Source organism: Falco punctatus (assembly GCF_963210335.1).
Source record: "Falco punctatus genome assembly, chromosome: 6".
Taxonomy (NCBI): domain Eukaryota; kingdom Metazoa; phylum Chordata; class Aves; order Falconiformes; family Falconidae; genus Falco; species Falco punctatus.
The window spans coordinates 50,323,023-50,348,708 of NC_137585.1; the positions used below are offsets into that span (position 1 = coordinate 50,323,023).

The 25,686-nt window shown below is 41.3% G+C and overlaps 1 protein-coding gene and 1 long non-coding RNA gene across 4 annotated transcripts in view; one reads left to right on the forward strand and one right to left on the reverse strand.

Moving 5' to 3' along the window:
- Positions 1–25,680, forward strand: part of PDZRN4 (PDZ domain containing ring finger 4) — a 259,477-nt gene extending 233,797 nt beyond the window's left edge. For 2 of the 3 annotated variants that reach the window (XM_080392097.1, XM_080392099.1), the window contains 5 exons: positions 4,405–4,503; positions 6,746–6,808; positions 10,350–10,451; positions 13,663–13,779; positions 20,534–25,680. In XM_080392097.1, the coding sequence (XP_080248223.1) occupies positions 4,405–4,503; positions 6,746–6,808; positions 10,350–10,451; positions 13,663–13,779; positions 20,534–22,060 (1,908 nt within the window). In that variant the 3' untranslated portion in view covers positions 22,061–25,680. The remainder of the gene's footprint in view (positions 1–4,404; positions 4,504–6,745; positions 6,809–10,349; positions 10,452–13,662; positions 13,780–20,533) is intronic. The other variant, XM_080392098.1, reaches the window with a different exon arrangement.
- The window catches only part of LOC308065762, a 541,432-nt gene that overhangs the window by 396,840 nt on the left and 118,906 nt on the right, over positions 1–25,686 (reverse strand). The gene's annotated exons all lie outside the window — the stretch shown is intronic.

Below are 25,686 nucleotides of genomic sequence, written 5' to 3' on the forward strand. Positions count from 1 at the left end.
ATGGGGTATAAGGTGGGAGTAAAAGGCAGGTGTTGTGGGGGGCTGTGTGGATGTGGGGACTTACTGAGAATGGAAATGTTTGGGGGCAAAGGAGAAAAGGGTGAGTGAGGCTGCTGTCTGTGAATAAGTGTGAAGTGTTGCTTAGGGAGAAAGTGAACTGAGAAGGGCTTTGAGGATGAGGACAGAAGGATTGTATTGGTGGAGAGGAGTGCCAGGGTGGGGTGGTTCAGATGGAGATGAGAGAGGCTGACAGGCAGTGACGAGACAGGGGCAGAGCTTAGCCACACTAGAAATGGGTTGATCAGTGTTGAGCAGGGAGGGAGTAGCTAATCCTGACAGAAAGTGGGGGAAGGATTCAAAGGTGTGTATGGCTTAGTAGATACCACTGGCAGAGTGTTCAGCAAAGAAAAATGGGGAGAGTAAGCTTTCCATGTGTGCAGTTATTCCAGCACAGGGTCGTCAGATGAATAACTCGTCTCAATGTCTTCTGGGTGCGGCGAGAAGAAACTTTCTCATTTTAGGCTGTAATCTGTTTTCCAGTGTGAGGAGGGAAAATGTGAAGAGTACAGAGCTCTTTTTGCCCCAGAAAGACTGTTTAAGAAAGGTCGCTGAAGAGTTCATTGTCTGTTTTCTAACAGACCAGCAGCTTTACTCTTTGTAATCTAGCTTTTAGTAGAAAGGCCCAATATAACTGCAAACCAATGCAAACTTTTACAAGGTCTCCTTTAATAGCCCTTAACCTCTTTTCAGCAGTTCTAGAAAGCCAACAGCCCAGTTGATGACATTTATAATCTACTTCTCTACCACTTGAGAGAAATGACAGTATTAACTTACCCTTCCCTCCCCAAAGAGGTGACAGCTCCTTGTTTGGTCTTATGTCTCCCGAGGCTGACAGCCTGTAAACTGGTTTTCCATCACTGAAGTGAATACCGGCCTTTAACTGGGAGCCAGAGGCTACAGCTTCTATCACTTTAAAGGATGACCAACATAACCAGTTTTCAGCCCTTCAGGATTGTGACCTGCACCTCTTCACTGTCTTTTCTATGTGTGAAGGGATGGGCTACCTTGGAAATTTACATCCCAGTCTTTCAAGACAGGATAGTCCTTATTTTAATTTCCATGTCTATTTTTTAACCAAATAATTTATGGCAGAACACTTTGAAGTATTGTCTTCACTGTGGTACCACACTGAATTATTGTTCTGCCCGCACAGAGAAAGGAAGCAGCAAGTTAAAGATTTAGCAATTTGGCATTGATTTCTGTCACTTGGCAGAAGAATACTCTTCATGTTGAGAGGCGGCTGCCCCAAGAGTGCCCAAAAGAGGGGGAGGCTGTCATCTCCTGAGCTCTCTCCTCAGTCCCTCTCCTTCCACCATCTGTCTGTCAGCACACTTCATGAATCTCCAAATATTGTTTCTCACATATTTTTAAAATGCTGAATTTTGAAGACTGTCAGTTTAGTCCCTACATGCACACACACAAAAAAAACCCAAAGAGGAGGCAACTGTGTATGTGTGCATGTGCATGTATGCATGTACCTAAAGGGATTTCAATTCTTACAAAATTGCTACTGCTACCAAACTCATTGTTTCATCTGTTAAAGTGCAGTTAGGGAGAAAAAAAAAAAAAAAACAAAACAAAACCACACTAAAAAGCATCTGTAACAAAATGCAATGTCAAATGCATTTGATCATGATGGTCCGAGTTCTCTAGTGTCTCAGTTGCTGTTCTTCTGCTGAAGTTGTTTCAGATGTGCTTGTTATATAAAGATCAGACTTGTGGGACTTTGCTCTAAAAGATTATTTAATATTTTATGCAGAGCGCTTTTAAATTGTCCAAAAATGTTTTGTCACCCGTGATTTGTTTGAATGTGACTGGGTTGTATCATGTTTGCTGTAAAAAAGATGTCATGAGGCTAGTGCAGATGTGCAGTGGGAAAAAGGCAGTTACATGGAAAGACTTCCAATGCAAAGCAAGAGACTTCATCCAACTTCTCACTCAAACTGAATGAGATACCACTTCGGTATGTACTTCAATCTAGACTGAAAAACATGGAATGTTTATTGGGCCTTTAACACTAAGTACCAATATCTCAGTAGTAGGTATCTACAGCTTCTAAGTAGCCACAGCCATGTGCAGTCGTCAGACTACGCTACATGTGGTCATTTAGGAAAGAGGTAGTCCCAAGAGTACTGAGTACAGACCTCAGCTCTAAACTCTGTTACTGGGTGGAGAAACAAAAGCTGTGACAACTCAAGCACTAAGTGCAGCCAGGGCCGGTGCATCCCAGTCAGAGGATATTAGTCACTGATATTTGTCATTAGCTGGTTCCCAGAGAAAGTTTCAGCAAACCTGTTTGACTCCCAGGATAATCCTCTAGGGTAATACCCATTTTCCTTTGCTCTTTCGTGCCCTAAGTGGCTGAATTACCCTGCTCATTGAGTGAGCACACTGGAAGAGTTCAGTTTGTTTGGAGCCTGAAACATTCGTATGGCTTTGTAGTAACATTTTGAGACAAATTGTCCACAAGAACTTCAAGGTTGTTTCCAGCTGAAGAAATTACCTTCAGAGCAGTCCTTGGGGCCCCTGTCCAGCCTCAGCGCAGGGAGGCAGGAGGTTGTGCCGGCAGGACAATGAAAGTCAATGGATTTCAGCTTGTGCACAGCTTCTCATTTGGCTTGATTTAAAGGTCCCAGTCTCAGTCCTTTATGGTGTATTTAAGCTTCCTTATAGGACTCCAAGGGACCGCAACCTTCTTTATTCCTTAAAAGTATACCTTGTTGCTGTAATTGAAGCCGTTTTGTTACTGTAATTTCTCCCTAATATTACAGTTCTAGTCAAGTGTTCTTTCCCTCTGGAGGCATCAATTATTATGGGTTTTGAATAGGCCTCCCTCCAGTACACATACTTTCACTCCCAATGCCAAAACCAGGTCACTGCAGTTCTCTTCCCTAATTAAACATGGTCCTATGTTTCTTCTTTCAAACCTGACGTATAACATTTCTGGCAACTAATTCCACTGTTCACCAACCTATTTAAAAACTCCTGCCATATTTAAGAAAGAGAACTACAGTTTCATGACATTTTCTAAATTTCTTGTAGTTTTCATTAAGACATTGAATGTTCAAAGTCCAGGGAGATGTTTATCGGGTTTACATAGGTACTGAACCCATGTAGTTGCGTATGTTGGTGAGGAGGCAGGGGAGCGAGCCATAGCAGTGCACTTCATCACGGATGTTCAGCCGAAATTAAAATGGTGCAGAGTTCATCTGCTAACCCGTGTATGTGAGCTGCAGGTGTTTCTGTAAGCTGTGGTATTTCTACATCTGGTCCCCATAACTCAATGAGACTCAGTAGTGAGTCCTTATCGCTGTGCACCCTGTGCCTGTTTATGGATTGATCTGCATGACATCTCTGGGGATGGGGAGGAACCAACTCTGTGTCACAAATTGAGAACTGAAGCATGGGTTTGTCTCTTCTTGTTTTGCACAGCGTGCAAAGCAGAAACTGTTAAGTTCCAAGTGTCACCTGCAGACTCCTTTTAAATATATAAATAAATTTTCCCACTTGCAACCAAACTAATACTCTGTGCTATTGGATTCGTCATGCTTTATTACAATTATTTGTTTCACAGTGTTCAAACCAAGTGCAGCTTTGCGTTTTTGTGAATGATTCCCCCGTGGAACCCTAAAGATGCTTAACTCAGGTGGGTGTATGTAGTAGTTATTGCTGCACCATCTGCCCTAAAACTTGCACTTTTCATGAGATGCCACTGCTGGGACATCTGGCACTAAAAATATGTTTTCTGCATCATCTCACAATTGAGGAGGATGCCACGGCTGTTCAGCTCCACAGGAGATTCCTTGAAGCATCCTTCTGTTACCTAACAGTTCCTGCAATGAAGCTATGGCACTAAACTGGCCAGGAAAGGAATTATGCTATTAATGGAAGGCTGTGTTTTTGCTTTATGACTTAGATTGCTGTTAGAAGGGAGTGGCACTTCTGTGATTGATTGATTGATGTGTAGGCAGTCTGTCTTGTATCCTATAAATCAATAGCTGGTGTGATAGGACTAAAATGACTATGTAATATACTGTAAGTCAGCTTCTATTATCCAAAAGGAGTGAAACTGCAGAATCGATCCACAGGCATACTTCTTAAAGTTTGGCATGTCTTACTGAACTGTTTCTATGTAGCTTGAAGCTGCAATGTACTGGGATTTCCTTCTTAATGCACAGAATCTTTTCCCCCTTAAAGATGCACACAAAATACTGTGTGTCAAGACTGGGCAGGACGAGTATGAATATAGTATGAGTATGTCAGCAGCTTGGTGTCTCCTTGGGCTACACAATTGTTCCCACCCTTGGCAAAAGCCACCATACGAGCCTGTGTGTTTTCTTGTAGGAGGTGGAGCTGTGCCGCATTAGCAGCCAGGAGAAGCTGGGTCTGACTGTCTGCTACAGAACTGACGATGAGGAGGACACGGGGATCTATGTCAGCGAGGTAAGGACGTGGCAGTGGGGAGGAGCGTGGGAGGTGCTTGTGGTGCAGGGCTGAATGTGCCAGGGAAGGTAAGAGCAAGTGCTCTGAGACCAGAGTGCAGAAGTGTTGACCATCAGCCAGCACATGTCACTTTCAATTCATTTAGATTATCAGTTTAAATTATGTTGCCCAAGTACTGTAATTATTACTACCGAGCTTCTTTAATGTGAATGCTTTTAAGTGCAACATCATAGTTAGGGAAGTACAAAGCAGTCTGAGCATGGTCTGCATTTTGAAAGAAATCTGCCCTTACGATGGAAATCAGGAAGAGTTTTTAAGGAGAAAAGCACCGTCTCCACACCCTGCTTGCATTCTCCCCCTGCCACAGCCTTGATAATCATAACAGTGGATAATCATTATTTTATTGTTTGTGGTTTTGTTACAGTTATGGTACACACAGACATACTACAGGTGGGCTGAGAGAGTAGCTTGGGAGAGGAATATGTTGGAAAGAGTTAGAGGACTTTTTTTGCCAGACAGAAAATAGAATACTGGTTACTGAGATGGAATGAATCCTCAGGTTTTCATTGGCTTCAACAGGAAAACATGTCATCCAGCACATACCACAGGGTGTTAGTGTTTCACAGGGTCAATCTGCAAGACTTCCAGGAACACTAGCTCCCTTTGAGTCTCCAGCCATTCAAAGAGGATTGTTTTACTGGATAAAGCAGAACTCTTGTGAGTCCAAGGTCACTGGTGAGTCCACGCTCACTGGTGATTATCTTGTGTGAACTGTGTTCCCAATTTGTCTCTTTTCTGACATGATGAACTGTATTAGGAAAACGTTCTTCACTCAGAGGGTGGTCCATCACTGGAACAGGCTCCCCAGGGGAGAGGTCACACCACCAAGCCTGTCAGAGTTCAGGGAGAATCTGAACGAGGCTCTTAGTCAAATGATTTAGGTTTAGGTTGTTCTGTGAGGAGCAGGGAGCTGAACTCAGTGATCCTTATGTGTCCCTTTCAACTTGAGATACTCTATGATTTCTGTGATTCTAAATTCTGAGTGAAGCTTGTGGACAGAGAGGGTCGGTAGAGAGAGTTCTCCTGCGTATCAGTGAACAGGGATGAAGGCAGATTGCACATTTCCGGGCCAGCAGCAATGTCAAGAAGCTGAAAAGCACAGCCTTTGAAAAATGAGGAATTGATATAAAACTACCCAAGAATAAGTCTTCCACCAGTTCTATAAGCACTAATGTTGAAGTCTGTTTCACCACATGAGGACAAAGAAATGCAGGAATCTCTTAATACACTCTAGGATTATATGTGAAATGTGCTGGTTTTCCAACACAGTAGAAATTTCCCAGACCTTTTGAAGTGAATGCAATTATATTGTCTTTCATACTTGATTAAGCACTTCAGAATCATTTTTTTTTTCTATGACAATGCACAAGAAGAAAATAATATCTAGCAGCTGTGGAGGATGTAACCTGCAAACCAAATGCCTAACTCATATGTTTGGTTTGAAAAAATAGCTTATGGCATGACGAGGCAAAATAAATGATTTAAGATAACCATCAAATGAAAGGTGATAGATCGAATTGCCCTGCAATGAACAGTAGGGTCATTGCTCAGGGATGAGCTGTAGTGACTTTGATAAACTGTTAATGGAGCCCTAAACATCTTTTTAGGTTAAACTAACTTGAAATTAACTGACTCAGACCAGGAACGATATACAGTACCTGTGAGTGATCTATACAATATAGATCCTTTGGGGTTTTTTGCTGTTTCCTTGTGAGCTGCAAAATTCCAGAGGAAATAACAGAGTGATAACTGAGATAATAATTTAATAGTAAATGCTTCCATGAAATTAAAATAAACCTGCTCTTTTCCAAAAGACAGGCCCATTTGTATAGAGGTATCAACTGCTGTAGAAGCACCTCAGTCCATAGTGAACCAGAGAAGAGGGACTCTGTCATTAATTCTTAGTGCTCTGACAGCTGCAGGCTAATGCCTGATGATGGCATAGGATAGTATTAATCAGAAAATTGTATGCTCCCAACCTTTTCTGTCTTTAGACTTTTATCTGAAACAAGCTTATACGATTATTTAAAGAACTGTTGAGATCATATGACTCTAAAGGAAACTTCAGATTGCCTCTGTACAGGGTAAAAATGGTATTTCTTCAAATAGTACTGTTGTGCAGCTGTTACCATTTCCAGTAAAAATCTTTCAATGTTCAGTTACTGGATATTGTCCTGTGCAGGTTGATCCAAACAGCATAGCTGCCAGAGATGGACGGATCCGTGAAGGAGACCGCATTTTGCAAGTATGTGACAATAGACTCTTCCTTAAACTCTTTCTTCAGACAAACACCCAGTGCTGCTGTCTCTGCAGTGGACTGTTAATGAGGGAAGGTAGTTCTCTTTGTTACTGTGATCGATGAGAAAATCCATGTCTGTCTGTTTTTTAACACAATAGCCGGGAGCTAGAGTGCATGTACTGAAAAATGAGAATGACAAACTCGTTCTGGCTCATGCCCTTATGTCCTATGTCTTTTTTTGCCATATTTATTAGCAAATCTCATTTCCACTATGTTCATCTCAGTGTCAAATTCTAAACAGGGATCCTGCAGACATACATATGGGTGTCAGAGACATGCTGATCATTCACTGATTGCATAAATTTGGATAAAACTCACTTGTGCTGAGCAGAGATGGTAAGAATTTTCATACAAAAAATGTGCTGTTAGTGAAGGATGATATTGAACATACTTGAGGAGGAGGTTCATTAGGTTTTTGTTAATATTTCTGTCCTCCACCAGTAAAACATTGCTTTTTCTGAGTTCTTTTCTAACCCACCATCTTAGGTTGTTTTTTTTTTTTCTCCCTTTGTTTCCGCTCATTTAAAGAGCTCATTTAATTGATCCACTCATTTAAAGAGCTGCCCCAGAGATAGGTTTGTGTGATACAGCATAGCCCCTGTGGGTGAGGGTGGCCAGCTGCTGTCTCTGGAGGAGGACAGCGTACTTGTATAGAGAAGTAGCTAGAATAGCAGTGGGTTTCCGTTTTCAACTGGCAGTGAATAAGTACATTTGTTGCCCTAGTGACAAAATCACAAAGCAGCTGCCAAAAATCAGTAGAATGGAAACTGTTTGCTGTATTGTAGCATTTTAGTTCTGGTTCCCAGTCGATTTCCCTTGTATTTTGACCTTTTTTCACTGAAGCCCCAGAAGTAGCTCCTGGTGAAAACAGGTTGCTTTTCTGTAACCTGTTCCTTAATTGCCCATCGTTAATTTAGGCACGTGAACTTTCAGGTTGTCACAAGATCAGCCTGTTCCTTCCCTCCAGTCTTTTCATTTCTGCAGGAAATGTCTTTGCTGAAACCTGCACCTGTTTCTCTTACTCCAGTATCAGATTTGGGAGTCTTGCTAAGACAACAGAGTCTATGAGCTGGCTTACCAAATAGCCCATTTTTTGGAGAAGAAATAATAAGTTATGTTTTAATGTCCAGGCTCACTCAGGGGCCGCTCATTCTCTGCATGACTGGGAATGTGAAAATGGTCACAGGATGATGTTCCCCCCAAGAAAACACAGACACCATGGTGCCAGGGCAGTGAGCCCCTTGGCAGGACTTGGGGTGGTGGGACCACGCCATGGGGTGTGTTGAGGAGAGGAAAAGTCAGTGCCCTGCCTTCCACGTCTTTCTATAAAACACCCACTGAGGAAAGCAAACAGGATATAACAGTATTTTTAACCTGCAAAAGCAGGAAAAAAACTGTTTATTCGACTGAGTAGAAACAATGTTTGTTCCTACTTTATTTGTTTCAAAATAAGGAAATAGCAGGTCCATTTTCTGTTCCTTTCCTTGCTTTGTAAAATTTCTGGCTGAAGTGGAGAGCCAACAGTAGTTCAGGCAAATGTCCTCCAGTTCCTAACGAAATTCCTTTCATTTGTGAGTAAAGACTCTGGGGGCGAGAGAAAAGCATAGGTAATTCTGCCATTCTTTTGTAGACTGGAGCATTACTTTAATGTCAGTGCTGATATATAGCTATGAGTTTGATCATTAAAGTTAACACCCAGAGAGTTATGTGGGGTTTACTTTCATATCTGAAAACACATTGACCCTCTATCTACTTTTATTGATGAGATAACTCAGAGAAATAGAAGGTGACAGTGCCATTACGGGGAGATTACGCTGAGGCTGGGGGAGAGACAGATCCTTGAGCGTGGGGGCATTTTCTGTGGGCAGCAGATGGCATTGGTTAAGGCTAGGGGGGGGACACACTCTGTTTTGTGTATTCCTCACAAAATTACAGCAGGTTTCCTTTTATGTTTGAGGCCAGAACTGTCCCCTTCTCATTCTCACAAACCTCACACCTCTCCCATCACCTTCATAATCTGCTTAAGCATCGGAGAACAGCCTGAGTATTTTACATGAAATGCTGCAAAGTCAAGGGAAGGGTTTTGTAAGGACAGTGCTAGCGAGCCGTGCCTAAACTTCTGCTGTATTTAGCTGTGAACCTGCAGGTTGACAAGTGCTGTCCATGGGGGTGAGATGCATTGGGGCAGGCTGAAGGCCTGCTCATCCCCCATGATGGTGCAGCTGGGGTGGGGTGCGACAGCAGGGCTGCCACCTCCAGGGTTCACAAGGAGTCACCAGAGCAGTCACTGCGGCTGGGGGCGTTTGCAGAATCTGGAGATCTGCTCCTGAGCCTCCATGGCTGCACCTCTGCTTTTCAGGTTAGGGCAGCTCTGTGTTACCAAATGGTTGTCTGGTCTCCCACAAACCACAGCAATCCCTTCATGTAAGCTTTGAAGGGTCTCAGACATTTCAGTCATTGCCAGTTAGGTGATCAGGGTATGCTGGGGTTTTCTTTAATCTGAATTGAAGCTGTGGTTTTGAGTCAGGGCTTTCAGGCCAAACATACATGCAGAAATTTAATTTTTCCTTCTCAACCAGCAGGTTCCTGCTACTTTGAAATCAGACCCTTACAAGTTTTTATTTCCTCCAAATATTCAGAACCTTCTGTCTTCCAGTTCTGTTTTCACTCATTTTGATATACATCAAGTACTTTTTGTTGTTGTTGTTGCCACAATGAGAATAATCCACTTTTTGTGCTGTGAATTGGACAAACCCAAATACATATGGAAAATAAGATTTCTATTTGATTCCCTCAATAAAGGGTTTGGGGCAATGCAAAATGTGTTTGTTACCATGTAGTCATGGACGTGGCTGTTTTAATGAGGTGACAGTAGGAGAACAGTAGCGAGAAAAGCACGTGCACATTGGAGAACCACTTTTATTTTGATTATCCCCTTGGAAGAGGGATACATATGTTTTGTGTGGTTCTGGATACTAAGCTGTCCACACAAATATGAAATGATTAAATGGAGCAGCAATAAGCAGTGGCCTGTAAGTATTGCCTGGTGAGAGATAATACTGTAGCTCTCTAATTGGCTCTCTACCAGCATACAGTGTGACTGATTTCAGCTGTAGCATTACTAGTCTTGCTTCCACCAGCGCTATTATCTCAGAGTGACACTTCCATTACTCTGAACGGAGAAAGATGAACGTCACCTGTCAGGGGCTGGTTAATTGTGTTGCTAGATGTATGTTACCAGGGCGCAGGTTGGACATTTATGAACATAACTGCTTCCTCTGATGTCCACCATCCTTCAACGATCAATACAGCTCTTACAGTAAGCGCATAATTGAGTGAAGGCACTTACCACTGAGGGGCTGAAGATGCGCCCGTTGCACGAGTTTCATTGTCCATACATTCAGCACAAATGAGCCAATATCTGCCCTTTATTGTGAGTTGCTTTGTAGAAATAGAAACTAATGTGCCACTTTTGTTTGTTTTCTAGATAAATGGCCAAGATATCCAGAATCGGGAAGAAGCAGTGGCATTGCTCTCTAGCGAAGAATGCAAGAAAATTGTGTTGCTGGTTGCAAGACCAGAGATGCAGGTTAGACTAAGTAGATGCACTGAGCCAGAACCTGGGTTATGCCATACATTCACTGTCACTGTAAGTAATGAACTGCTGAGAAATAGGAATGCCCAAGTTCCTGATAAAAGGAGGAAACAGATAATTGCAGAGCTTTGCCCCTGTTTAGCCAACAAAGAAAATAACACGATGTTACTGGGGCTTGTTTTCCCCAAACCAAGCAGTATTTCCAGCAGAGTAAGCAGGTATAGAAATAAAGCTGGCAGCACTGGTATAATATTAGTAAAATATGAAGTAGAACTTGAAAACTATGTATTACTCATTAGATGATTCTGATTTGTTCTGGGGATAAATTTCCCATACTTAGTAATTTATATGAACTTTCACAAAGCTGTAGTTGGTCATTGGTGATGTCTCTTTTTATCCTATGCACTTACAAGCAGGCATGTAAGCTGTTCATTTATGTATTGGTTCAGGGACTGTCACTATAATACCACTCAGCAAACCTGGATCTACTCGTTTCCAAAGCACCCTGGTTACAAAAACATGCTTATATTTTGGGAGGTGCATTTTCAAAAGCTTTTAGAAATATTTCTATGGTTTTAATGATAAAATTATGCCAATACCAAGAATTTTTTATATCATTGCGGGGGGCAGATGTTAGGTTGATCATCAGACTAAAGGAGAGGTGGAGCAGAAGAAGAGTACTACTGTTTGTACTTCCCTTTATATTCTGTTTATGGGCCATTGCAAAGCAAAAAGACATTATATTGTCACTGTTCTCGCCATCTGCCAACAATTCAGAGTTGGTTATATTGCCATTTGTCTCTCATGCTATTGATCTGATATTCTGTCTTGCTAGATACATACTCTGTGTCAATTAAATTAAGTAAGTGTAATTCAGTGCCACTTGGAATCTCTACGTGAATATGGTAGTTGTAAAATATTCACAATTTCAGCATTCATTTCCCTTATGTTTTTCAGGAATCTAAACAATTCCCATAAAACTGGTGACATAGTACAGCACAAAAAGCCATGCCTCAGTTTATATTGCAAAATTGTAACCCTCACTGGAGGTTGCAGTAGTTTTGAAAGAATTGTTTCAATATTATTCTTACTATTTTTCAGTAAGGTTTTGGTTTTCAGTAGGGAACAGAAACCCACTCACAACTTGGTGTTGGGGTTTTGTTGTTGAATTTATGTGTTTTAAGAACATACAAAACTGAAGAAAAAGCCATAGTATGTCAGAAATCAGGCTGTCCACGAACTGATTTCAGCTGGTTGTGTTGCTTTACCTCTGGTGAAGGACAGCAGGATTAAGCAGGCTTTTATTTCTAGATAGAAAATGGCAACGGCATTATTGCAGTCTTGAAGGTTGACTGCTGAGCATATTTATTTGGTAACAGGGAAGAAAACCATCTCTGACCATTTATTTGCACAGTGAATACCGATGAATAATGAAGTTTTGAAACAGAGTGCTGCAGGCACAGCCTGTTTAGTGTAGGAACAAATGGCACAGGCATGTGCATTGACATGCATGTATGTGCACACAGTGTATGTAGTGCACACATATACTAAGCGGTATATTTTTTTTTCCTAAAGCCACATTTTTATTCTAAAAGCTGTAACATAATATAAGCATTCCCATTAGTTAGGTACTGAGTCTGCCACAGTCAAAGCAGCAGATTTGCCCAAGTGAGATTCATCTTTCATCCTCCAGATCTGTTCATCTCTGCAATTTCCTCAAATGAGGGAAATTCAGCCACATCTTTTATGGTAGAGGAAGGCTGTGTTCATGCTTTCCTTGGGAAGAAAAACCAAACAAGTAAACAAAACTAGTGGCCCATACCAGATGTTTCAGAAAATCGTTTGAAAGTCCCATTAAGGATAAACATAAAAATTACATGTCCTCAAGAAAAAAAGCCTCCTCCTAATCCCAAATTGTTAGAAGCTGGCTTTGCCAATAGAAATGGTGAAAGGCTTATGTTCTTTATAAGAGGAAAGAGTTCATTGGCATGGGCAAAATACATCCGTTTGTGAAGGAAACAGTGGTTTCCTGCCAGTATTCAATTAAAAGTACCACACAGGATCAGTCACCCCTCATGCAGCTTTGAACTACTACTTGCTACTTTGGTGTAACTTTTCTGACGGGTATCTGTGGCCAGTCCTCTTCTGGCTTTGAGGCAGTGGTACTTTGTTACATTTGCTCTTGCTGTTTTGGGACATGAATAGTTGGTGCTTTTGTAGTTGTCTAATGCTGAGACTTTTACCTTTTAGCATCTTTTTGTCACCTTCCTCCCCTGCTTCCTTCACCAGTAACAAAACAGTAAGTGCTTCCTTCTGCTACAATCTCATCATTGTAGCCAGGAGCACCACTGACCGGTATTTTCCTTTTTGATGCAGTGTGCCATCTGGCAAGGGATTACAGATACAAATGGATGTGTGCCAGGTACACACATGTGCACAATGAACAAACCAAGAATAGTGGTTTAGGCCAGGGGTGCCTGTTTTATCAGTTCAGAAAGATGTGAAGGGTGCAAAGTGGGTGCAGGAAGAGGATATACTCACTTGACAGAAAAGATAGCATCCCCTCCTGTCCTTCTGCAACACTGTCTTCACCAGATGTCAAAGGGAAAAAAAACAAATGGGTAAGCCTTGCTTCCAGGGACACTGTGAGAACAAAAATAACCTCCCTTCAAGTCACCACATCTTTCTGTCATCCTTTTCTGCTTGTTTGTTTACCTGAAAGATCAATGGGAAAATGGTGATAGAAACACAACATAAGGTTTCTATTGAGGTGGCAGCAGCAGGGCACAGTGCTGGGATGGAGGTTGTTAGAGGAAAGAGCCCGGTTGCCTCCTGGCCCTATTAGTAATGTTGCCACTCTTTCAGCACAGGGGCTCTCGGCAGTAATGAGCATGACAGCTTCAGGATTATGCGCTGTGCCTTTCATACCTTTTGAAAGGAAATAATGTCTGTGCTGTGCAGTCTCCTTCATTATGAGAGAAAATCAGTCATACTGTTTCAAGAAAGGATAAAAGGCATAAGAGTCCCATGGTTTTTTATCCTTCTTTTTCTTCTTCTCTTTCTGAGATGCGAACTCCTACTGCCTGGCTTTCTGAAGAGAATCATTAGAATAAAAAGAACTAGTCAAGCACTGCCATTTGGGTTTATCCCGTTTTAGCATGTGTCCTTGCTAACATAATATAATGTACTAATGTATTCTTTGCAGCTGGAGGAAGGGTGGCTGGATGATGAAAGGAATGAATTCTTAGAGGAGTTAAACTTGGAAATGTTGGAAGAGCAGCATAATGAAGCGATGCAGTACACAGCCAACGAGGTGGAGCAGGTAGGATAACTACTAAACATATCATTGAAATTTTGCTAGGTATACTGTTTTGTTAAAGGAGAATGAAATGGTATGCTATAAAATAGAGTCAAAGTCAAAGAAATGCTGTGATTTCCATCACACTGTAGGTAAGGAAAAGGAGAACAATAGATGCTTAGGCCCAGTACAGTAAGCTAGCAAACAATTTAGGAGGCTGTGATAAGTACAGATTTCTCATTTTCCCTGAACTCTCAGAATAATATTGCTTTTCTTCTTTAATTCTGAAGTGTTTGGGGTTTATGTTACTATATTTTACGTCAAGTACTTGTAATGAATTGTATCAGTGTAGCACCTAGAGCTCTGAGCTGGGATAGGTGCCCTTCTTGTTGTATGCATGCAAGGTAAGAGCCAGCCCTTGCACCACAGGGCTTGCAAAATAAGATGGAAGAGGTATTTAAAGTAAACAACAGGTGTTTTGATGATACAAGTGTATTTTTCTTATACCGACAGTGCACAGCTCGGCATTTGTTTTGTTAATGGAGACAAATAAGCACATTGTTAGCATAGTCTCAGCTTGCTGCTATCCTGACTTTTACCTGCACACTGCTTATGTGCTATACACAGTGTGACTGGCAAAAATGCATGTGCACCCCCAGCCATACAGTTTCATCAGGGATGGGTCTTCTCAGTTGTACTTTATGGTGGAAGGCATAAGTGACCTTGTCCACTCCTGGATCAGATGATCTGTCAGCATACGCACTGTGTGGAGCCAAAGAAATAAAATCCAACTTCATCTCTTGGCTTCTACAGATGCACGGCTGGTGAGAAACTGTTCTTCCACCCACGGAAATTTGTGACTTACAATTTTTTCCCCATTCTGAATTGCTCGAAAGCAGAGCCTAAGGCATTTTTCTTGGAAGGGAAGAGAGGACTGTGAGAGCCTTCCTTCTTCAGCCTCCCTCCAAGGCAGTTTATTTGGCCAACAAGAGACTTGGCTTCAAATACCTGACTGCCTGGTCCACACCGGGACCCTGAACAGGCATCTAACCTGTTTCCTCCTCACCTCCCCTCCAGCCTTGACACTGAGGTATTGACTAGGTGATAGCTCCTATTAAAGCTCTTCACCATAATAAGTTAAATATTCATTGGGACAGAGACGCTAACAGAGTAATTAAGTCAATTATCTGGAATATGCTATATCAGATTACAAATCCTTGATTTTATAACCATTAGTTATTTACCCAAAGTGAAATCACTCCAGGGTCAGAGGTGAAAGGAGCCTTGCAACAGGTTTTATAGTGGCCTTTTAGTTATGACCCTTTTTTCCACACGGTGAGCCAAACCTGTTTGCCAGGTTAAATGTGCTTACTTCTGCACTGCTAGCTACTTTGAAGTGATATTTAGCATCTTGTTTAATTTTTTAACCACAAATTTCATCTTTGATAGCAAAAGATTTCCTGTCAGAAAGAACACTTGTTCTTCACAAAGCAATTTCCATTGCACAGTGACATTTTCACACAAACCCCCACTTGTGGTACAAGTTCTTGAGCAGGTTTATCTACAAACCCCTACTAGCCCCTCACACAGCATGTTGGGATCTCTGAAATCACTTGACAGTTGTGACCTTCTACTCCCAAGTTCTTGTCAAGCTTTGGCTTTTGACTGAATTTGAGTTGTGGATGGTGTTATTGAACAGTGGTGTTCTGTGAAGTGGTTTCACAGAACCCACTGAGATATTTTTATTCCCTATTAGGATCTTATACTAACAATATTTTTCCCCCCATTGAGATTTTATATTACTGTAAGAGAGAGCTACACTTGAAAAAATTATGGTCACTTGTGCTCTGTTGGCATCTGATGTTTAGGTTGCTTGAAGTAATTCTGGGACAGCCAGACATTTCTTTGCCCTTCTGATGAGTAATCGAATCAACCAAATGCAGCTTGGTGTGTAATGGGGCGTCAGTAATTTGTGACAGCTGCTGTCTCTCTAGACTCTGTGTAGTGACTTGGCAAGTCAGAAAACTGGTTCTTTACTCCTTGTTAGTCTGGGAAACCTAGCAGTTTCCTGAGGTGAATCACGTAATCCATTGGAGCAATGAAACTGCTCTCATTGCAGCTGCCAGTGGCCAGGCTGAGTATCTTCAAGCTCCCTGGCTGGCCATGGAGACACTGCTCCAATGCCAGTCTTGATTTTTGTGAACCAAAAAATACTTCTCTGGCTTCATTATCACCTGTCGTCATGATTCTTGTGAGCTGCAGGAATGAATACACACTATAGCAGAATATCCTTCCAAATATGAGTCTGTTTAATAGAATTTTAACATTTACTGTGAGCTGTCACAGAAAAATTTGGTGCAGTTTGTAACAGAAGAATCAAATTAATAGTCATGTATTTTTATATGGTTTTGAGCCACTCTATAGAATTCAGTCAAGAATTGTATCTTCTCTGTATAGAATAGTCCAATAAACCTCAAGGAAAGATGTAATTCTCCATTTTTTATAACTCATTGTATTCCTTCCCCTTTATGGCATCACGGTTCATTGTGCAGCAGAGATAACTTTTCAGAAGAATACCATACATTTGCCATGCGGAAATTCTTATCCAGTATCATGGAATATATCAAAACCTATTAAGAATAGAAAGAATTGGATTTTTTTTAAAAAATCATTCTAGTTGAAATGCAGTGAAAATATCTGGGGGAAATTCTTTTTTGAGAGGAGCCTGTTTTAAAAGAACAGCATTGTTTTCAGAAGAGCGTTTTCCTTTCTAGTGTACCACTGAAAACAATCCCAGTCTTCACTCGTGGCTGGAGTACCTCATGGTTAGCCTGCCACCAGAGATTCCTCTCACTGTGGTCAGTCTCCCCCTCACTGACCAGAGAACCCAGCAGTTATGTTTATTAAAACCTTCAACTGAATGTCACTGCCCTCAGACTTTAGTAGCAGTCTGGATTTGGAGTCACAATATACATCGTAAGTTGTAAAAGGAGAATAGGACAGTGCCTGAATTCCTGGAAGATTAGCCATTTTATAGGCATGAATGCTTTGCTGGAGCTGAAATGCAGAATCTTCTGAGGTTCTTTTATTGCTTGATTGTACACACTGCCAGAATCACATTCTTATTATCTGAGTTGTTACTGCAAAGATGAGGTCTAAGGAGCCCTTTGGTATTTCAAACAGAAGTCATTGTAGAAGAGATTGACAACATACATTTGAAACAAACACTTTGTTTGAAATAGATGATAGATAACACTGACAAAAGCAATACACTGTGTAGTTGGAGACTGGTTTTTTTCCAGAGGGACTTAACCTGGAATTAGGGTTGCTACCTTTCAAAATAAAATTAAAATAATCTTATATGATAAGAGACTGCTCAGTCTGCATGTGTTGAGGAGCTCTGGCAAGCATGACAAGTCCAGGACAGAAATTCCAGGGGCTGCCTTACTTGAATAAAAATGTATTTTTAAATAAATTTATCTCAAAAACATGCAGTATAATAAATAAATGTATTACTTTCCATTTTCTTAATTGAGCTATCTGCAAGTATCCACATACCGGGGAAAGATTTAATGTGATACAGATGTCTGCTTTAGTTTGAGAGGAATCTGACTGTATAGGCACTTGTTTCTTCCTGACAGGAAGGGCAACCCAAAATGACTACCTGACATTCAGGTGCCTGTACTATAGACACTTATATTTGGTCACATCAATCCCTCCTATCTGATTTCTGTTAGGATGGAAAGCTGGAGTTTGTTTTGTGTGCATCTTTTTGTGTGTGTGTTAATTATGGATGGTGTAACTTAGAGTAGATGGCAGCATATTGTATTCACTCAGTCTAAATCAAGTGGAAGTTGAAGGAGCAAAGTTTAAATTGTTGCTAAAGGTGGTGTGGAAAACAAGAGCCACTAATTTTGAAAGCGTTGATTATGTAGGCCCAAACTGTAAAGTCTGTCTCCAATACCTGTACAAATAGATACATTACAAGATTTTTTTCATAAGTGCTCAAATATATGCTTTTGTGGTGTGGCACCATACTGGAGACTTCAGAGGAAGCATCATAGAGCTCAGCTCCTGTAAGCTGTGTAACTGTGCTAACACATTATGGATAAGCCACCCGTTTTAGGGAGTTAAGATGGCTTTAGTCATGTGGATGCAAGTTGTGCTATGCACTTACCCTCAAGGTCAGAGAGCAGATCCTGGCTCTCCTCATTTGCTAGTGTGAATGCAGCCCTGCATTTGGGACAGGCATCCCAATTCCTGGCTGTGCTGCAGGATGGCCCTCCCAATGTCCGGTGGACCTGTTCTCCCTTGTGTCAGTAGTTAAATATTTTCCAGAGCAGTGAGAAACGAGTTGCACAGTGCAGTGGCCAGCATGCAGCGTAGGAGACCCAGACTGGAGTCACTTCCCTGCTGAAAGGTTTAGGGGCAGAGGAGGTCACTAAATGCTGGAGCAGCTCCAGAGCAGCTGAGAGAAGGAACCTGAATAGCTTATGCAGTGGTGCTCACCTGTAGGAGGTAAACTAGAAAAGCATGAAATTAAACCTAAATCTCCAGCATTCCTGGTGAGTGCCCTGGCCACTTGGCTGGTTGGGGTGCTCTTCTTTGTGGTTACTCTTGATTTTCATGAAGAATTCTCTAGATGTTGGAGGTTTTTTCTGAGTAGAATATGACATTTTGGAACTCTTAAAACAGGTGATGTGGGAAAACACTGAGTTCCCACCACTTCTCCAGCTGCTTCTGAAAAAGGAACTACAGTGTTGCAAGCACTTTGGAAAAATATAAAAGCCTTAATAAGAAATTGTCTGATATACTTTAAATACCTCCACAGTAATGAAAAAGCTGAGGAAAGAAAGAATAGATAAATTACAATTCTAGTTAGTTATTTAGAGTGTTATTGGTACTACTCTTCATGTTGCTTCTTCCTGGGACAAGAAGATACCCTTGCTTTCTAAGCAGGTAAGTACAAAGATCTGAGAGGATCTCAGATAGGGAAAATACGTACCATTTAATTTTTAAAACCTGCAGGGTTTTCATGAAAGTCTGCCTTTGTCCCTTGCAATTTCAAAATCTAGTTTCTAGAAAATTTGGACCGACCCTACAACATCAAGAAACACTGAACATGATCCCTTGAATAACACTGAATACATTCTGTCTCATGATGTTTAAATTCTAGGAGAGAGTTTCTCCCAGTTTGAGGAGAGCGAGAGATACTAATTGACACATTACCAATGTGGCTGCCAAAGCTACAATGAGAATTATACATTTATTGTGCATTTTGTTATCAACTGCACATTGTATGTGCAAAAGGATAAGTGTAAATGTATGCTATGATTTTAAAAAAAATTTCTTTGCAGGTCTTGTCTGGCAACAAATTGTTAAAACATGTTTTCAGAAATTTTTAACCTGTCTGTCACAGACACTGAATTCTCTTGGTGTTTTCTTTCTTCCAATATTTATTTCATTCCACTATTACATTGCATTTCAGTGGTGGAGGTTATTTTTGTTTTTCTGACACTAGGCCATTATTTTTTCTTAACAATTGAAGAAAGGAAACCAGATGAAGGGGGTGTGTGATCGTGAGGTACACATGAAGAGAGGAGAAAGGATGAGACAGGAGACACATTTTCATCCTGTTTTACTGTCTGTCAAAGTAGAGAAAAAGGGAATTATGACAGTGGCCTCTTTGAGGTTTTTCCTTTCACTGGGTGCACTGTACCTCTTTTCTCCCTTGATTATTACCACCATTATACATAATTATGCAATTATACCTCCTAAAAGAAATGGCATTTGGTCAGTACTGTGTGCACTTAGGTGTTTGGCAAGCAGGCTACATAAGCTGCACTCTGCGTGATTCTTTGCTTATCCAGTTTGAAAAATAGAAAGTGTCTGTCTCTTCAGAGAGGTATTATCTCACATTCTTTGAGAATATAAACAGGTTGAAACTATAAATAGGTTAGGTACAATGAGTGGAGTGTGAATTAAAAACCAACAGCCTAAAAGCTTGACATTATGCCCATGGCAAGCACTCAGTGTTATTCTACACTTAATGGTAAAAGGCTGGTTTTATTTCTAAGGAACATAAACTGTAACGAGCGAACAAAAATAGTCTCCAGGGATGCAACAGAGAAAGTCTACTTAAGCAAAATCCTAGAATTCAAAATGAACAGTCTTTTGGAAAAAGACTACCAAACAAGAAGTGTGGTAGAGGGCCGTGGAGGCATGGAGGGTGTAGTGAACAGGCTAGCCTTCCGCAGGCTTCAACCCCTCCCCTCCCCCCCCATCTCATGGAGCAAACAAGGAGTTAAGAAAAATGTGTAGTCTTTTTGCACCCTCCTAGATTGTACTAGTCATTGTTTGATTGGCTGCTTGCTCTGTGTTTTTTAAGTGATACCAGTACTGAAACTTTTTCCCAAGTTTGAGAAGATTTCAGCTCCACCCGTCTCTGGCCATAATCCAGAATCGAAAACAGTGTGCCATCTGGTGATCATTATCTTTAAGCACTGCAAGAGAGGGCTTAGCTAGAGAGGGAAATATTTCTTTCCGGACTTTAGAATATATGTCACTAGTGCTGTAATTCATCTACTTCACTCGGCATGGCCACCACAGCATGACTCTCAGAAACGTTTAAAAGCTGTGAGCAGAAGGACTGCTGTTTAGCGATCTCTTTTAATTCAGCTTAAATCAGATACCAGCTGTTTAAGAAAAACAGAGCTGGAAAATATTCTCATGTAATATGGTCTGCATTTGATAATCATTTTCTTTCCTCACTTTTTAGCCAAAGAAACATGAAGAGGAGGATGGCACTACAGACACTGCAACCTCATCATCCAACAATCATGAGAAAGACAGTGGGGTGGGACCTACAGATGAAAGTCTGCGTAATGACGAGAGCTCAGAGCAAGAAAATGCACCTGAGGAGCAGAACAGCACTACCCTGCAGAGCAAACGGGAGCTGGGCCACAGCCAAGATACATTAGGAAGCGTTGAGCTCCAGTGCAATGGAAGTTTTGTGTCTGGGGAATACATTGAATCTGATTTCGTAGGAAACCCAGAGGAGGAATGTGAAAGGTTTCGGCAGCTGTTGGAACTGAAGTGCAAGATTCGGAACCACGGGGAGTATGACCTGTATTACTCAAGCAGCATGATAGAGTGCAACAGAAGAGAGCAAGATGGAGTGGAGCATGAGCTGCAGCTACTCAATGAAGAACTGAGGAACATTGAACTCGAATGTCAGAATATTATGCAAGCTCACAGGCTCCAAAAGGTGAGGGATCAGTACGGAGACATTTGGGCTTTACATGACGAAGGGTTCAGGAATTATAACACCAGCGTAGATGTACAAAGAGGCAAACTCGATGACATCATGGAGCACCCTGAGAAGTCTGACAAGGACAGCTCCAGCGCCTACAACACGGCCGAAAGTTGCAGGAGCACTCCACTGACAGTGGAGCGATCCCCTGATAACTCTCTCCAGAGGATGATCACCATAACCAACAGGAAAAACTTGAGGAGCACAATCGTGGCTAATCAGTCATCCTCAGGACAAAGCAGCAGGGAGACAACCTCAGCCAAAACCAAACCCACTGAGCAAAGCAGTGCTGCTGAGAATGCAGAGCTGGCATCAGAAAGTGGCAGATTCACAGACCAGGAAAAGCAGAGCAGTGAGCACATTCCCTACCTGTCTCCATATCACAGCTCTTCTTACAGGTATGGGAATATACCTGCTCATGCAAAGCATTATCAAAGCTATATGCAACTGATCCAGCAGAAGTCTGCAGTGGAGTACGCCCAAAGCCAGCTCAGCCTGGTGAGCATGTGCAAAGACTCGCAGAAGTGTGCAGAGCCCAAGATGGAATGGAAGGTGAAAATAAGGAGTGATGGGACGAGGTACATCACAAAGAGACCAGTTCGAGACAGAATCCTGAAGGAACGTGCCTTAAAAATTAAAGAGGAGCGCAGTGGGATGACGACAGATGATGATACAATGAGTGAGATGAAGATGGGTCGCTACTGGAGCAAAGAAGAGCGGAAGCAGCATTTGGTGCGAGCTAAGGAGCAGAGGAGGCGGCGGGAGTTCATGATGAGGAGCAGGCTGGAGTGTCTTAAGGAAAGCCCACAGAGTGGCAGTGAGGGCAAAAAGGAAATCAACATTATTGAACTGAGTCACAAAAAGATGATGAAAAAGAGAAACAAGAAAATCTTGGACAACTGGATGACAATCCAAGAACTGATGACTCATGGTGCTAAATCTCCAGATGGCACAAGAGTGCATAATGCCTTTTTATCAGTTACTACTGTATGAATGCAACTTTCAGAGAGTATACTACCAGTTTAGGTAGAGTACAATTGCCTCGTTCAATGTGGCATTTTTATATATTTTGTGACTGTTTATAGTTTGACTTTTTTGTAAGCAAAATTACCTGGTAATTTTTCATTTGTTTTTCATATACTGGTACCTTCTTTATCTGGCAGTCTTTCTCTATCCTGCAATATATTCATATTACTCATTTGTAGAAAAAAAAAAGAAAAAAGAAAAAAAGAAGAAGAAAAGCAAAAAAAAGTGGAGAAGCCAATTAATTTCTTAAGCTAATACATATCCTGTAAGTTAAGATCTGGCTTTATTTCTCTGGTTTTCTTTTTTCTACTTTAGTAACAATACAATACCAAAACAAAATGCTTTATACTATATCCTTGGCTTAACAAGTTTTGAAGCTTTACATCTTAGATTGCATCTGTTTATAAATCATATGCCACATCCCATCGTATAGATAAGAATGACATTTTTCCAACTACACGTTGTACAGCACATTTAATCTGTAAATTGCAATTGTATTTGTCCAAGTAAAGTGTAGGTGGGCAATTCTCCTGTGTTATGTAGTGGCATTGGTCATGTAGCTGGGCAGTACGTGATAATTGTGAAGATGAAAAAGAAATAAATTATTGCTTATCTTTAAGGAAAAAAAAGTCAGGAGTTCTTTGATTTGAGTTATGCAGATGCCTTTAAAGGATGAGTCATTTCACTATGCATGATACTTACAGCGTACAGAGATTTCAAGAACATGGGATACAATTCCATAGACTAGTTCTTATGCATTAGCTTTTCATTTTGCTAAAACACATAGGAGTGAATTTTCTGGTCTTTCTGGCTTTTTCTTACCTTCTATTATTATTATTTGATTGGATTATTCACTGATATATTACTGTGTTGTGTGCTGTCAGGTAACTACTATGGGTCTTTTCCCTGGCTGAGCTTCCTATTTGTTCTGCACATACAGAACATAACAGGGCATATGTTATCTTTGAGCCAGATACCATGCAAGAAAAATCAGCAGTGGCTGTCACTGACATTTTCATAGAAGGTGAGTTAAGGAAAAACAAAGAATGAAAGACAACTAAATGAGTTAGGGGGTTAACTTTGTTGTTCAGGAGCATCCAGCTTTTAGATGAGCCCCAGTGGGAGCTGGCTGGGGCTCAGGAGCAAGGGCAACTTGCTGTCTGGGTGCCTGATGGGGTCTCTCTCTCTCCATACAGGAGAGGCACCTTGGGCATCTTCTGAGCTGCCACTACTGGCAGCCCAGTGAGTTACGGCAAGCTGGTCTTGGGCAGTCGGTTGGGTCAAAGACTTTGCCTAATAGCCCCATTTATACTGTCCCTGTGCATGACTCACAGCGGTTCTTAAATGACTGAAGTGCTTTGATAGCAGGATTAGGTGCTGAAGTCACTTGGCATCAGGCCTTAAAAGATATGCTTAAAGATGCAGAAAGACATATTATGGTATTTCCAAATTAACTAACTCTGGAAATCAGTCATTTGTTTTCTAACCACTTTTGGCATCAGTAGGCATTGGCAGTGCTCTCTGCATCTCCAGGAATGTCAATACCATAAGAACACTGCTTCCCAAGTGCTTAGGAAAATTATACCACTGACAGTTTACAGTCTGATAATCAGAAAATTCTCTCCACCAGACTCAGGAAAACATCACACTAAATCCTCACTAAATGTACACCTGTTCATGCACAATGAAAAACACTTCCACTGTTTCCTGTTAAATTAGAAAAGGTGTGGAATCCAGAGCCAGAAAGGATCATGGGGCGATACAGTATTGCTTGAAGGGGCTGTTACCAGGTTGTCCCTCCAGCTGAGCCAGGGACTTGTCTTTGACCAACCCAAGTCATCTAAAAAGGTACACATTCTTGTGGAGACGTCAGCATAGAGTTTTGGCTGTTTTCCCTCATTGCGTTCCAGTGATCACACTCGTAAAAGCAGGACTTATTCCTAACCAAGAGTTCAGCTGCCATCAGCTCCAGATAATGGCTACTGTTAAGCCTTTCCCTTGGACACAGTACTTACTGTTTTCTTCCCATTATTAAATCATGACTCAGAGCTCCTCTCAGACCAACTATTGTGACACCCAAATTCAGAGAACATGAAAAAGTAATATGATTATTTCATTAGTGAGAAATAGAACTAGGAAAATCCATGTCTAATTAGAGAAAAAAACCCAACTGGATGGGCTGGGGTAGAGTTAAGTAATAGAGAATAGTTAGAGAAACAAATAAACTATATTTATAGTGACAATATATTAATAGGCTGTAAATGGAATGCATCCAGATCTGAGGAGAGCTGTCAAAACCTAGTGAGAGGCAAAGAATGAGAGGTGCTACAGTAATACTGCTGGTAGCACACCATGGTATGGTTTCTAGCTTGGCACAGGCCTGCCAGAGCCCAGCCACCTTCTTCCTCCTCCACCTGCTGGAATCAGCACATCCTGCTCAATCCTTAATCTGGGGATTTTCCCCCAGCACATGGTTTTCTCTCCTTTTTTCCTTAAGTACAGTTATTAAGTGACATTTCCTTTCTTCCCTAAGCAGTCTTTGGGAGAGGTGTTGTGGTTTGCCCTTATGAAATGCCTCAATCATCCCAGTTAGCACAGAAAATAAACATGCGACCTCAGAGTGGGGCTGCAAGGCTGCCCAGGGTGGTGATGCAGAGGGGCTGAGTGTTTTACTGCTCACTGCTCTCAGCTGGTTTCTCTGCAGGGCAGGACCTGGTGTTGCACTCCCTTATCCCAGCAGTTCTTTATCAGTGAAATCCAAGGCTGACATCACACATGCATTTTATTCCTGCATATACTTTTTTCCAAATGTCATAATTTTAAATGAGGAAAATAACATTTTAGCACCAAGGCAAATTAAAAGAGAAGAAACAAAATACATTTCGTGTTGTCATAAATCTTTAAAGAAAAAAGACTTTTTTGTTGTGAGAACTATTTTTTCATATGAAGGAACATAAAAATAAAAATTTTCCAACTGGAACAAGACCAGACCTTGATTAAGAGGGTTGTTTGCAGCTCTGGGATAAAGAGCAAAAGGCAAGGAAGAGGAGCTGCAAAGTTGTGTTACCATGGCCACTTCACTGCTGGGGAAGGAGTTAATGTCCCACTCATCCCCCAACCCTGGTACCCAGCTGAGACCAGCAGGAGGTAATTTTTCCTTTGAAGCCAGCAAGATGGCCTTGTAAAAAGAGTTACCTTGTGTCACTTGATAAGTGTATTGCCAGCTGATTTAGGAGTCTTGCTCACCATAAGTAAGGTTAAAATCTGTGGAATCCCTGGATCTTCCTCTCCAATGTAAGTATCCTTAAAGGGAAAATGATATTTTTGGTGTGATCATGACAAACTAAGCGTATTGGATCAGATTATTACATTTTTCAGAAGAAAGAAACTGTTAACACTGTCTGAATTGAACAAGAGCAATAAGAGATTAAATCTAGTCTGTGCTTGATGCATTGCCCTGTAAGAGTGCTGCAAGGATCTCAGAAGAGATTATACAGCAACTTCAGCATTATGCTTTCTGAACTTGTGGGGATTGAATTATTCATTAATATCACGATGCCTGACTTTTTCCTTTTTTAAATTTGAATAATGTT